The 14,694-nt window shown below is 45.7% G+C and overlaps 1 protein-coding gene across 2 annotated transcripts in view; it reads left to right on the forward strand.

Annotated features, from left to right (window-relative positions):
- Lta4h (leukotriene A4 hydrolase) overlaps positions 1-14,694 on the forward strand; it is a 32,662-nt gene that overhangs the window by 14,813 nt on the left and 3,155 nt on the right. For both annotated transcript variants that reach the window (XM_057757714.1, XM_057757715.1), the window contains exons 7-16: positions 1,573-1,645; positions 1,876-2,016; positions 3,601-3,624; positions 4,087-4,157; positions 4,627-4,738; positions 4,827-4,971; positions 6,392-6,495; positions 6,936-7,006; positions 9,375-9,429; positions 13,108-13,203. In XM_057757714.1, coding sequence (XP_057613697.1) covers positions 1,573-1,645; positions 1,876-2,016; positions 3,601-3,624; positions 4,087-4,157; positions 4,627-4,738; positions 4,827-4,971; positions 6,392-6,495; positions 6,936-7,006; positions 9,375-9,429; positions 13,108-13,203 — 892 coding nt within the window. The remainder of the gene's footprint in view (positions 1-1,572; positions 1,646-1,875; positions 2,017-3,600; positions 3,625-4,086; positions 4,158-4,626; positions 4,739-4,826; positions 4,972-6,391; positions 6,496-6,935; positions 7,007-9,374; positions 9,430-13,107; positions 13,204-14,694) is intronic.

Consider the following 14,694-nt stretch of genomic DNA (forward strand, 5'->3'; position numbering starts at 1 on the left):
CAAGCCAGGACCTATGTCTTGTTCCTTTTAAACCCAGGTAGAATAGCCGTGGTTGTCTGTAACCAGTTGCATGAAGCTGTTGAGCATTTGAAACACAACTCATCCAAACTACAGTGCTCTATAAATAAAAATACAGGCTGGATTTCAGAAGACTATATGAAAATGTAAAATGTTTCATTAATAGTTTTTATATTGACTATTTGTTTAAATAATATGTTGGATCTGCTGGGTCAAATAAATATTGAAACTAATTTAGTTATGTTTTTGCTTTTTTTAAAAAAACTATGGCTATCAAAAAATTCCAACTTTCATCATAATGTGTGTTTTTGTGACCCTTCCTAAATTTTTGTTGGGTAGCACTCACAACTCGCTCTACAGACCATAACCTGGCAGTTCCTAGAAATGCAGATCTGGGTAAAGGCTCTTGTAGGCAAGCAGCAGGCAGTCTTGTGTTCAGTCCCTGGAGTGAGGGCAAACAGAGAAATCTATGACTACAAAGTTGCCCTCTGACCTACATGTGTGCCTTGTGACCTGCACCCCCCAACACATAATAATATAATTTTAAAAGTTAAAAAAAATGCAAATGATTGAAAGAAGGCTCTCTCAAGCCTTCTAAACCAAAACTTAGAATTTCGTATTTTAACGAATTCTGCAGATATTCGGTCTGCACAGCAAGTATCTGGAGAGCAGAGTTTAGAAGGATGTTCTAGAGACTGCAGTCTCGGTGGCAGAGTACCATGGTAAAGTCTTCTCTGGAGGCTTGGGGTCGCAAAGCTTTACGCTGAAACCGATGATCCATAGCTATAATTTATGATTTCTATTTTGCTTTTATCATTATGGTGAAAATCACACAGATGACACAGAGTTGGCCCTTTTTAAGTGGGGTTCAGTGGTGTGAAATGTGGCTACCTGCTTGTGAAACAGATCTGCTGACCTGCATCTTGCAGAACTGAAACCCCGTCCCCCGTAAGCATCTCCACCCTGCCCCAGTCCCTGGGAACCACTGTTTTCTTTCCATGCCTACCATGCGACTTTGTTAGTTACCGCATATAAATAGAGTCATGCAGCGGCTTTTTGCTGACCGGTTTATTTCACTGAACACGATGTCCATGAGGATCATCTGCGTTACTTCTTCTTTTTCCTACTGATTTCTTAACATGGGTGTCTAGCATAACCAAGTATGTAATCTATCCCTGTTCTAGGATTATTATTGTTATTGTTGTTACTATTGGTGTTGTTATTGTTGTTCAATCTCTGACTGGGTTTCTGTATTGTGAGATCGAGAGAGTAGCCCATATCCCCAGAGGTCTTAGCACACAGTCAGGAAGCTGACCTCCGGGGTCGTGTCTCATGGAGACTTACAGACAAAGCTTTTGCTGTACGGATAACAGCAATAACAGCGGGTTTGTTATCTCAAACTGTTTGAGAAATCCCTCCCGGGGAGCAATGGGCAGACCAGTCTTACTTTGTAAGGGTTTGTTATTACAAAATAGCTATGTCTTTCTTAGGACCAGGTGAATAATTGACTTGAATTTTTCTTTTTCTTTTTGATGAAGCTTTTCCATTTTGCAGGCAAATTGGTCCAAGAACTCTGGTGTGGTCCGAGAAGGAGCAGGTGGAAAAGTCTGCTTTTGAATTTTCTGAGGTTGGTCACACATAGCCTTCCTAATAATTGTGATAGACGGGAGACCTAAGGTTTGAGAGTAATGCTTTGGTAACAGCACAGGCTCATGCGCTGAGCGGTGGCAGTCACGACTTTCTGTCTATCATTTCAGTCCAGATTCTCAGCTTGCAAACTTCACAGAGAGCTACTGTACTTTCAAGAAGTTACCATTGTGACCATTAAGAGGAGATATGTATACATTCATTTTTCAGACCGAGTCTATGCTTAAAATTGCGGAAGATCTGGGAGGGCCCTACGTGTGGGGGCAGTACGATCTCTTGGTTCTGCCCCCGTCCTTCCCTTACGGCGGCATGGAGAACCCGTGTCTGACATTCGTCACTCCGACCCTTCTGGTGAGAAATATCTCTTTATTTGAAATGGAGATCTCAAATATAAGCCTAGATGAGGGGCTGGAGTGAAGCTCAGTGGACAAAGGACTTGCTGCACAATTTGGAGGACTTTGACCTCTCAGAAGCCATGTAAAAAGCTGGGCATGGTTGTACACACTTGTAATCTTCCATTAGGGAGATAGAGACAGACAGATCCTTGAGGCACAATGGCCAGTCCCCCTAGCCTTCTTGATGAGCCCTGGGCCAATGAGAGACACTGTCTCAGAATTCTAAGTAGGCAGTACTTGAGCAATAGCAGCTAAGGTTGTCCTCTGGCTTCTACATGTCCACACGTGAACACACCCGTCCACACGGCAAGCACACACAGATGAGAAGACCCTTAGACTCCTAGTGATATTTTTGAATATATTTTTCTTATCTGTATAACCCTGTTTCTAATTTTATTACTGGTGGTGGTGGTGATCAGAATTTCATTTTTCAAAGGAGAATTATTTGGCCCTTGGGGAAAGGGACTATTCTATTTAGGGCATTTTGAAAAGTTGAGGTGAGCGGCAACAGCAGTCAGTTGATGAATTATGTATCTAGACAGAGGAGCCAGAGCACCGTCATTTGTGCTTTGCAGTCAGGTGCTAATAAAGAAAACTCATTGTCCAGCATCTAGGAGAAGATTAGCCACCACAGATTGCTGTTCTATAGACCTGTAAGCTACTTAGACTCCTACTGAGAGTCAAGCGGGGACTTAATTAGCTCAGTAAGTAGACTGGGACACCCCATGGAACACACTGGACAACATGAATTGTCTTTCTTTTGAATTACAAGAAAGGAGGGAGCCCGAGTGTTGGTCAGTGCTGAAAGTCCTTGTGTGGATAGAACTCCAACCTGCTCAAACCCACGCCTCTGTACCTGCCTGCAGTTCCAGCCTCAAAAAGCAGAGCTGAGATCCCCTGAGCAATCTGCCTGTCTACCCAGCCTCTCTGCAACAGAGGGCTCTGGGTTTGATTGAGAGACCTTGCCTCAAGAAAAAAAAAAAAGTGGAAGAGCCTTGGGCTTTCACGTACGCATACATGTGTGTATATACACATGCACTCAGACATGTACACACACTAGAAAAACAACAAGAAGGGGAAAGACATTGGTAGATACGCAAGGTGGGCATGGGGAAATGTTCTCTGGAATTAGAGAGAAGCCTATTAGCCCTACTGGTATGGAGACGTTTTCTGTGCTTAGGGAAAGAAAGAAGAAATGCTACTTTTGCTTTCTCTGATTTTTGTTTGCCTTGTTTGGGGAGGGGGATTGGTTTAGAGACAGGGTTTTCTGTGTAGCCCTGACTGTCCTGTAACTCATTGTAGACCAGGCTGGCCTCAAACTCAGAGATCCACCTGCCTCTGCCTCCTAAATGCTGGGATCAAAGGTGTGCGCCACACCATGCCTAGCTCCTTCTGCTTTCTCAGTCCTTGTCTCTTGAACCTGTTCCAACAATAAACAGTGGCCCATCAGCCTAGCACCAGAGATGTAAAATTAGTATCATTCAGCTGCAGTCTGTCATCTGGTGATGAAAATACTAAGATGTTCTTTTCTTTCCTATAGGCAGGTGACAAGTCCCTCTCCAATGTAAGTGCAAATTTCTTGTTACAATCTTAGCCCACAGGAAGGTTTTCAAATGCCTACTGTATCGTTAGGAAACTATTATCGTAAGATAAAACTGGGGTTGTCCTCTTCTTTAGCAATTAGATTTAATAGATTAAAGGAAAGGTTAGCCAGATATAAATGAAAACTTGATCATAAAAACAAATATTTTTTATTTCCTGTGTACAAATATTTTAATCGAGTTACGTGTTCATTTAATTTGATATTTTCTAGGTTTTTTTCTTTCTTGGTGGTAGTTGTTTGAAGTATTCTATACATTTTTGGTCCTTGACTAAACTGCATTTTTTCCCCTGAAATAAGTAATTCTCTGAACGTGTTTTTAAAAACATTGAGTCATGTGAATTTAAGAGGAAGTATTTAAATGGGGACTTGTTTTAGGATGAGGTAACTGGTCTGACCGCTAATCGCTTAACTCCGTCTCCTCAGGTTATTGCACACGAAATATCTCATAGCTGGACAGGAAACCTAGTGACCAACAAAACTTGGGATCACTTTTGGTATGTTTTGTTTTTCTCTCTGTGTGTGTGTGTGTGTGTTAGTCGCTATCGTTCATTGTTCTGCTACTCCCCCTCATCCCCCACACACCGTGTCCTTTGTATATTGTTTCTCTTCCTTAAGGTCACAGCAATAAATGGAACTTAAAAAATTCTGCAGCACTTGTCACGGTGGTAGATACAGTCTGGGTGTGGAGTTTATTCTTGCTACATCCTTTCCTGTGTTGCCTCTTTTTAACAGAGGAGCTGGTTAAAAACAGAATTACCTCTCAATTTTTTGTGCTGCCAGCTGCTGGGCTGGGCTTGCTGGTGTCTCGGGTGACTGCCGGGGCTCCTCTAGGCAGTAGGGGCTGACATATAGGGGCCGTGCCATCTACTCTCCTCCCTAGGAAGACCAAAAAGAGAATACCTGCTTGATTAAAATGCCGAGTCCTCTCCGCTGGGACAGTGCCCATGTTTTGTTCCCTTTCAGGTTAAACGAAGGACATACCGTCTATTTAGAGCGCCACATTTGTGGGCGATTGTTTGGGGAGAAGTTCAGACATTTCCATGCTCTGGGAGGCTGGGGAGAGCTGCAGAATACGGTAAGACAGGCTTCCCGAAACGTTCGCCCAACCTCACACCAAGCGGGGTCTTCCTATGAGGACACTCGTTTTGTTCGTTGGGTTGCAGATAAAAACTTTTGGGGAGTCCCATCCCTTCACCAAGCTCGTGGTTGATCTGAAGGATGTTGACCCCGATGTAGCCTATTCCTCCATTCCCTATGAGAAGGGCTTCGCCTTACTCTTCTACCTGGAGCAGCTGCTTGGTGGACCAGGTGAGTAGCTGGCATTGCCTGCTTGGTGTGTGTCTGTTGGTTTGTTTTGTGTTGTTTTGTTTTTCTTTTGGAGGGCGATGTGAAGAGTAGAGATGAATTTTAAACTGTTTCTTTTCATTTTACACTTCCAGTTCATTCTGCCGGAGACATCCGTGTTGCTCTCTGTTGTGGCCAATATCCATAAAACTCTACACAACCCCATGATCTGTATAATGTGGCTTGACCTTTTTTAAAATCCCATTATACTAAGAATTAGGGTAATAGCGTATACCCACTGACAGACTTCCTATAATCCAGAAGCTTATGAGTGATACGTGAGACCTCTCATGCCCCTCTGTGTGTGGCTCCAGATTTTACTCTGACTGTAGATGTCAGTCACACACATATAAAGATTTTAGTAACAAAGCATCCTGTAGTCGCTTTCTTACCTGTGCGTCCACTTCCCACCAGCGCAGTTACCGGCGGTCACTGCAATTCTCGTTTTTCTTCTTCAATGTTCCATGGACATGAACTCACTTTACAGTTAGCTTCATCCTTACTGTGGGTCTTAAGACCTCAGCATACGATCTTCCGCCTCCCTGTTAACTCAGGACTCTCCCCTTTTGCCTTGTGGCTCCACTTTAGAATATCTAAATTGCTAGCTCATTTACCTTGCACCTGTGGCCTCCAGCAAACAAAACAAGTATTCCTTGAACACACGTGTTGTGATACCTCGGCAGGGCGCCTGAGAACCCGAGCGGCTCAGAGTGTTTGGAGAGAGGCACTCACTATCCATGTGACTTTTACACAGTGTTACAATGATTCTGCTTCATTCCTAGTTACTGCTGTTACATACATGGCGCATGTATGGTTAAATTTTACCGTAGGTCTGTCCGTATGGAAAACAGTACTACAGTAGGGTTTGGGTCCTTGGTGTGACTTTCTGCATCTGCTGGAGTCTTGGAGCGTGAGCCCCTCGGGCAAGAGTTTGGCTGTCTTACACATCTGTCTTTTCAATTTTTTAAGTTCAGTACACATGATTCCATCTCATATTTTTAATGCTTTTGTGATATTTTCTTACATAGATATGCTGACTTCACGTGACCTCATAATGATGGTCCTGTTGCCTTTGAAGGCGCCCCCCTTCCACTCTGCCTGTCGGCTCTTCCTCTCCTCCTTTCTCGTCATGTGAGGGTGATTGCTTTAGAACGTGGATGATTCCTGTTCTGTGTCTTCATTGCGTTGTCCTGGCCCAGCTTGAGACCCACCTCCTTTCTTGAATGTTCCTTCACTGTCAGAAGCTCTCCGTGGCTCTCGGAGTGTTCTCTGTTGTCTGTGGTTACGGGAACAATGACACCCACTAAAAAGGCCAGAGACTTGCCTTTCTGTGGATTGATTTCTTTTTCTTCATTTCTTTCAATTTTTTTTCTCTTCCTCTTAGAGGTGTTTCTGGGATTCTTAAAGGCTTATGTTGAGAAATTTTCCTACAAGAGTGTAACCACTGACGACTGGAAGGATTTCCTGTATTCCCACTTTAAAGATAAGGTTGGTTTTAAGTTCTAATTTTCAGTGCCTAGTATAGTTTTATAAACTATTTGCTAGGCTACCTGAATTACTTAATTATAGTATTGGTTCAGAATTTGCCATAGGATTTTGCTTATCTATTTTAATTCTCTTTTAGAACACTACTAATGACTAAATTTATATGTTAATTAGCTAGATTCAATCATTTTGCATTATTTACATATGTCAAAATGTCACATTGTATTCCAGAAGTAGACGTGGTGATGGTCTGCTGCTTAATATTAAATTAATATTAATTATAAAAAGTAATAAGATTTAGAAGTTATTGTGATGTGGCAGAGCAGAGTAAATTGTGTCTTTGACGACTTCCAAGTCTGTTTTCAGTTGCTCATGTGTTTGTTTTGACCTGAGGAAAAGTCATCCTCTCAGGAACTGGGGGGGGGGTCTCTTCCTGTTCACAGGTGGATCTCCTCAATCAAGTGGATTGGAATGCCTGGCTCTATTCTCCTGGCCTGCCCCCTGTCAAACCGAAGTAAGTAACCACCTGCTGACCTGTTTCCTTCACGCTGCCTTTTGATATTGCCACGCGGCACGCTCGGCTACAGGTGTGTTAGGCTGCAGGCACAGCCATCTCGGGACATGTGGCCTGAGGGCTGCAGGCTAGAGACCCCTAACCCTAGCGCTCTCAGAGTATCTGGAAATACCGTATGCTCTTCTTAAACCGTTATGAGTCAGCAAAGAGAGCAAGGGGGGCTTAGGTTTCTAGACCTTTCCCCTGAAGCCAAAAGCCGTTTCCATGGTTTACAAACAGATCTGTTGAGTTGATTGAGAGCGTTCCTGGGTGTCGAGTTTCCACATGAGGGTGGTGAGGGCCTTAGGAAAGAGTAAGCCAAGTCCTTCCTTTCTTAGGGACTACATAGCTCCCGACATGCTCTCCTGCTTCAGTTAGGCTGGAGGGCTAGGGCCTCTCAGACCCTCCGCACTCCCTCAGGCTTCATGCCCAGACACACATGCTTCCTTCTGCATGGATAATTCCAACGTCAGCTTAGGAACCACTTCCTCTTGGAGGTGTCTCTTAACCTCTCTGCGCAGGTCAGAGCTTGCATTTGAGAGTTGCCGGGCGTTGTGTTCTGCACCTTTGCGTTTGCGTCTGAACGTCGTTCCTTTCACTTCACGGTGCACGCCGTGAGAGTAAGGCTCAGGTCTGGTTTGCACGTTGCTTCTCCTAGGGTTCTTTTGTGAGTAGGGGATTATTTCTTTTCCCTGAGCTAATCTTTAACTTAGTCATCCAACCATACTGAGAAGGAAGTTTCAGAACACTAAGAAAGACACCAGCCAGACCTTTCCCACTTTCTCGGTGTTTAAGAAACCAGTGCTGGTGGCCGGGCGATGGTGGCGCACGCCTTTAATCCCAGCACTCGGGAGGCAGAGGCAGGCGGATCTCTGGGAGTTCGAGACCAGCCTGGTCTACAAGAGCTAGTTCCAGGACAGGCTCCAAAACCACAGAGAAACCCTGTCTCGAAAAAAAACCAAAAAAAAAAAAAAGAAACCAGTGCTGGGGCTGGAGAGATGGCTCAGAGGTCAAGAGCACTGGTTGCTCTTCCAGAGGTCCTGAGTTCAATTCCCAGCAACCACATGGTGGCTCACAGCCATCTATAATGAGATCTGGTTCCTGTATACATAGTAAATGAGTAAATCTTAAATAAAGAAATCAGTCTTCAGAGGAGAAGGTGTCTTACAGCCTGGCGGGCCTCTGATCTCACTTGCCTGACTACCTACCATATGACAGTATAGTGGCTGCTTGTCCCTGGTGTTACTCAGCTGCCTTTGCTAAGCAAAATTCCTGACATGATTCGAGAAGACCTAGTTTGGGCATATTTCCGTCTGGGGTCGTGGTTCTGTCTGTGATGAAGTAGAACAGAAGAGAGGGTGGTACTGGGGCAGACAGACCTATTTCCACGTTAGCCTCCCCTCCTAACAGCCTGGTCCTCATAGTCCAGTCACTTCTAAATAGCACACCAGCTAAGGGCCGAGCCTTCAGCACACAAGGCTTTGGAGGACATTTCGGATTCAAACATAGAGCGCTCAGGATGGGCTTCCTACCAGAGGCCAAGGGCAGCCAATTACAGTGATTATGTACTGATGAAGACAAAGAATTGTGAGCGGACCCAAAAGAATTGTGAGCGGGCTCCCTGTTCATTCCCTAGAAAAGAATGGGAGAATAACAGAAAAATAGAAAAACCCAATAGCAGTGAGTGTATCTCTTGTCACTGATAAGCATTTCTCAGCAAAGAGGCTTAATGTTTAGATAAAGGGGGATGTTTTGCAAGAACGACATTCTAGTTGGGAGTACACACGTACCAACATACCGACATAGCTTGTTTTGCTTAATGGTTAATCCCTCCTTCCATAAAGAAAGGGATGAGGTTCTCACATGGTGACTTTGGACTCTCAGGTCTGGCATCTGGAACAGTGCCTGTGACCTGGCCTGCCTGTAGATTTGCTAGGTGATGGAAGGTTTGGAATAACACAAAGTAGAAGCCCTGAGCATGGGGACCTGGTGTTCTTGGTGCCACCGTGAGTGCCTGGAGCTGTCGCCGCCAGGCAGAGAGCACCAGGTGTGCTCTTCCCATCCCGAGCCCCTCTGGAGTGTATGAGATGCTTTTGTGTTCTCTACGGAGGACAGCCAGAGCTTTCTTTGTATGCTGTGCAGTGCGGTACCCACTGGGATTTGGGGAATTCCTAGGTGACTCAAGTGGACTTCCTCCTCCTAACACTGAGGAGCTCTTTAGCTTTAAAGAGATTTTAAATTTTAAGCATTTTATATAGCATAAAACTGCATTTATGCAGGATGCATTTGTTTATAAAATGTAACGTTTAATATCTTTTTGTCTTTGCAGTTATGATATGACTCTGACAAATGCTTGCATTGCCTTAAGTCAAAGATGGGTCACTGTAAGTAGTGATGCGTGATTTTCGGGTCTTTTCTCAACTGTCCAAAGATGTCTTTGTATGTGTGTGTGGGTACTTCAAGCTGTGCATAGCTGTGTTATAAGTTGTTTCCCTGGGTAGATATTGCCTTCACCCCCATCACTCATGAGGTGTGCTTTAAACGCCTATGGGTAAATCTAAATGATCTTGGGTGAGTGTTTAAAGCCAGCTGTTGAATGGGAGGGACTGAGGGGTTCTGCTGGTTGCTAGCTGTTGTTCATTTCTGCAAAACTTCCAAAAGAGGAGTTTCCTCATATATGTACTAGAATATACTCCTAGGGAGACCAGACGGGGCATATGCCCTGGTATATGTACTAAGGCATATGCCTAGGGAAACCAGATGGGGCACATGCCTGGTATATGACTACAGCTAAGTCCAGGGAACCCAGACTGAGCGTGTACCCTAGATGACTCTGGAGTGGAAAATAAGAGAAAACTTAACAATCACATTCTCTTGATGATTGCAACAAGTGTTGACGTTGCTGTCTGAAATTTATCTTTAAAGCTCTCTTGGCTGGCATTCCTTGGCCATCTTCCACATACAGAATTCTGAGCTTCACACTGTGAAAGAAGCAGAGATGGAGTTGCCCTTGGGTTATCTGTAGTTTAATGAAAGAAATTAGATTTCTGCACAAATCACTTTTAGTTTGAGCAGTGAGCAGCGTGTGAACGAGGCAGGTGGAGCCACGGACTCAATAGAGGGAACCCCCACCCTGTGGGGAACTCAGATGCCCCCATCCCCACCAGGGTGGGCAGGAGAGGTAGAGGGGGACATTCTGGGGTCCAGGGGTGGCATTTAAACATAAGTTTTCATTTAAAAGGCTGCATCAAAACAGAACTCTACAGGACCTCTTCTGCTTTGGCACCCATCTTTCATTAGTTTACCTGTGTGCTGAGGGGCTGCAATGCCAACACAGCTGGCATATGCATTTAGGAGCATGTCTGGCTGACTTAGTCTAGGAGTAAATGGGCGAGAGGAGTGAGAGCCAGTGACGGGGATGGTTCACACTCCGAGTGCCTGTTCCCCATGGCCTGGATGAGGGGCAGTTTGTTTCACGGGGAGAGTGGTAGATGCTGATTACTTGACACCGAGGAAAGCTTTACTGTGTTTATTTATTTGCCTGTCCCTTCCACCAGACTGAAGGCTCTTCTCGAGCAGGAGTTGGCTCTGTTTTTCCCCCGTGTCCCCAGGACCGTCCACGTTTATTCCCTGTTGGATACGTGTCCATGTAGGAACTGATAGAGGGGAAACAAGACTGGAAGATAAATAAGCTTATCAGGCTAAGGAGTTAAAGATGTCATCTGTAGGCAGAAGTGGAATCTTATATTGAGACCATTAATCTGTCAGGGTGGGGACAGGCTCTGCCAAGATGGAAAAGCCGGCTCGGGTACGCAGGCCAGCGAGGGGGTTCAGGAGCCGGTCACATACAGTCGCAGGCTCTGCTTGTAGAGCTGTGCCGAGGGAACACCAACAGATTGGAGAGCGCACTTGGGGGTTTGGTTTTGTGACTCACTGAGAAGTCAGCGCCCTGAAGTTCTGTGGCAGGCCACGTCCTTAGCATGCTCGAGCCCCAGGTTCAGTGACCACTACTCCCCACCCCAGCAAAAGAACTCGAAACAGATTAGATGTTGAATATTAGAAAAAAGAGTAGGGCGTTTCAGAAAACCCGAGAAGAAGATAAAGCAAGAGCGATAAGGCAGGAAAATAGAGCCGGAAACCAGTGGAAGACTGTCTGACTTAGCCCAGCTTTGCTGCTCACCTGTGGTCCCAGCATGCAGGAGACAGGCAAAGGTTGTGAATTCGGGGCCAGCAACATCATGAAACCTTATCAAAACAGAAAGGAAGGAAGGAAAGACAGGCAGGAAGGAGGTGGAAGGGAAGGAAGGAGGAAGGAAGGAGGTGTCATTTAAAATCCTGTAACCTGTAAGCTTTTTGGAGACTCCAGTCATAGCAGAGGTAGAGAAGCTGAGTGTCTGTCCAGCATCGTGTGTCCTGCGTGTCATTTGGGGCTCTCTGCTGCTCCTCAGGAGGAAATGAAGGGAACGAAGTCTAAGAAGCTGTCTTTTGGAGAATGGTTGGTTGTGTGTAGCCAGAAACTTTTCTGTGTCCTGCCCAGTCCTGCAGCCACTTATAAAATAATCATTCAAAGGCTTAATATTAATTATAATTATTTGACTGATAGTTTGGTTTTGTTACTGCCTAGCTCTTACATATAAATTAACCCGTTTCTCTCAGTTCATATTTTACCACGAGGTTCGTGGCTTGTTACCTCAAATCTTGCTTCTCTGGCTGCTGCTGGCGTTTCTCTCTCAACCCTGCCTTCTTTTCTCCTCCATCTCTGCTTGGATTTCCCATCCAGCTATATTCTGCCCTGCCCTAGGCCACAGCAGCTTTATTCATCAACCAATAAAAGCAACGCATATTCACAGCATACAGAAGGACGTCCCACATCAGTTGTGCGCACGCGTACCTTGCTGTGGATATTTTACCTGGAATTGTGTTGAGTTCGGCTAGAGGGAGCTTAATACTGGGCTTTCTTTTTAAAAGACTTAATTGCTTGCGTTCCAGGAGAGAAGCCTGGTTGCACACTTTGGCACACGAGCCTTGCTCGTTTAATTCCATCTACCTTAGCTCTCACATGTGCCCGAGTGAGAAGAAGGAGAGCTGTCTGTGGGTAACAGGATCCTTAACATCTCCTGGAACCCTCTTACGGCATCTGAACAATCCGTCCTGCTTGTCTGGTGCTGGAGAAACACTGCTGTTCTCCGCTCTGATATTGCTTTAGGCCCAGCAATGAAAGATGGATGGTTTTGAACATTTCAGTGTTTACAGGGACAGAGTTGGTAACCACGAGTGTACTCTCTCAGGTACTTTCTTGGTTGGTTTTCCCAAATATTAAAGGACTACACACACACACACACACACACACACACACACACACACACGGTGGCTCAATGGCTAAAGTGCTTGCTGATCAGGCATGTGAACTGGAATCTGGATGCCCAATGCCCACATAAAAGGCAGGCAGGCACGGTGGTCTGCTCCTCTAATCTCAGTGCTCAGCAGACAGAGACGGGGGTCCCCCAGGATAAGCTGGGTACCCCTAGAATAAGCTGGTTACCTAGTAGACTGCCGAATCAGGAGCTGCAAGTTAAGTGAGAAAACACACCTCGGAGAAGTGAAGAGTGGGCGGGAAGACAGCCAGAGCCGGCCTCACTCACACTCAGTGCACACACACACACCCGCATGTGCACACATGCATGTAAAAATAAAAAAGGATATACACATAGACAAGTGGAAGTCATAAGGGCCATAAAGCTATGGGTGGCTGTGTGCCACCGCAAGTGCGAGAGGTAGAGCCATCTTGGGGTCCGTGGAAGACCTGCCCCACTCTCATCTGGCTTATAAAATGTCACCTCTGTATCAGATTGGCTCATAAGAGAGCTGGCACGCTCTGTGTAATGCTTCTTTGCTTCAGAAATCACTGTACTTCTCGTGGTTCAAACAATGTCTGAAGAGAATAAAGGGGTGGTGGTTCCTGCCTTCCTACTGTGGACAGTCTGCCTTGTTTAGTGTGTTTTTGACTAACGATATTGCGAGGTTACACCTGAACAGAAGTAACCTGGCGACGTTTATTTCAGGCCAAAGAGGAGGATCTGAACTTGTTCAGCATCGCGGACCTGAAGGATCTCTCATCCCATCAGCTGAACGAGTTCCTGGCGCAAGTGCTTCAGAAGGTGAGCAGCCGCTCCCAGCCCTGGAAACGAGCGTGGACGCAGAGGCACTGTGTGTGCTGTCCCCAATGCAGGACAAAGTACTCGTGAAGAACCTTGTGGGGAAAGAAACGACATAGTCTACTCTTTCATTCTTTTTTTTTTTTTTAAAGCCTTTGTTGAATTATGATCTGATTAGTACCGTGCCAAATCAAAACACGTTCTAGAAAGCTGCTGAGCCGCTGGGAGGGGAAGGTGTGTGCCGCTGGCAGCAGCGGGAAGTGTGTTCTAGATGCCGTTCCCACAGAAGCCATCATCGAGGAAGGACTTCTGAAGGGGCCTTAGCAGATGGGTAGCTTCAGCCAATGGAGGGCAGATGCTCTCCAAACAAACAGTAGAGCTGGGTGAGGAAATTCACAGAGCCCTGTAAAACATCTCAAATCAGAAACCCAGACATTTAGATTCTGTTCTGGCCAGTCAGAAGGCCTTTAAAACGGGAGTCGCTTTGATTAGATCGCGGGTTATGAAACGGAGCCTGCAAGAGACGTGAAGGTGTCAGGAGGTAAAGAGAGACTAGAGGGGAGAGACCACACAGCACGAAAACATAGTGTCTTGTGGCTCATTGGATTTGGAGCTTTTCAGGAAAGAATCCAAGTAGACTTTAATCCAAGTAGGTTTTAAGTTCAAACCCAGGTAACCGGAAGAATACATTGAAGGAAAGGGAAATCTGCCATTGAAGGACCTAGAGAGGAGGGATGTGGGGATTTGAACCAGAATTTCCTTTGGGATTGTTGGGATTGGTGCAAAACCTCGCGGAAGATACTGAGGCCACACAAGTAAGAGTTTGTTTTTAGTGCACCCGGCATCAGCTTCGTAGCTTTCTATAGTGTCACTGGCGTGACCTAGGATGGAGAAGAGGAAAACCGGATGGGCTGATGGGAAGGGGTGTGGCAAAACGAGAGTCTGGGAGGTGACCTTCATTGGCTGGCCTAGCAGCAGCACGGATTGGGAATTGAAATGTCCACGTGGGAGCTAACATACTAACTTGGAGTAGGCCTAGTACAGTTAGTAAGCATGGAGGTGGCCGTGCTTAGGCAGTCGTGTCAGGTAAGGAGGCCACAGTGGGAGGAAATGGGAGGCAGCACCTCTCTAGGGACCTCAGCCTGCCCTCTAGGCATCTCGGATTCTGTCTGTCCAAATTGAACTCATCTCCTTTCCTTCTCCCAAGCGCGTTTCCCCTTTCAGTGTGGGTTAACATGAGCGCAGGCGGGCCAAGCATCCCCCAAATCTGTGCGTTTGCATTTGTATGGTAAATGCACCCCATCCCTCCCCGCCAAGTACAGAGCCCAAATTACTCATCTCAAAGGGGTCTGTGATAGGAAAGGCTAAGGACTACCATTTCAAAAGGAGAGAGATAATCCAAACGTGATCTTCAAAGGGCCAGACAAAGATAGAGCCAATCAGCCAAGGCAACCAGTGACGACCATGTAAGGAAAGTAATTTATCTAAGGGGTG

Source organism: Chionomys nivalis, chromosome 25 (assembly GCF_950005125.1).
Source record: "Chionomys nivalis chromosome 25, mChiNiv1.1, whole genome shotgun sequence".
In the NCBI taxonomy this organism is placed as follows: Eukaryota; Metazoa; Chordata; class Mammalia; order Rodentia; family Cricetidae; genus Chionomys; species Chionomys nivalis.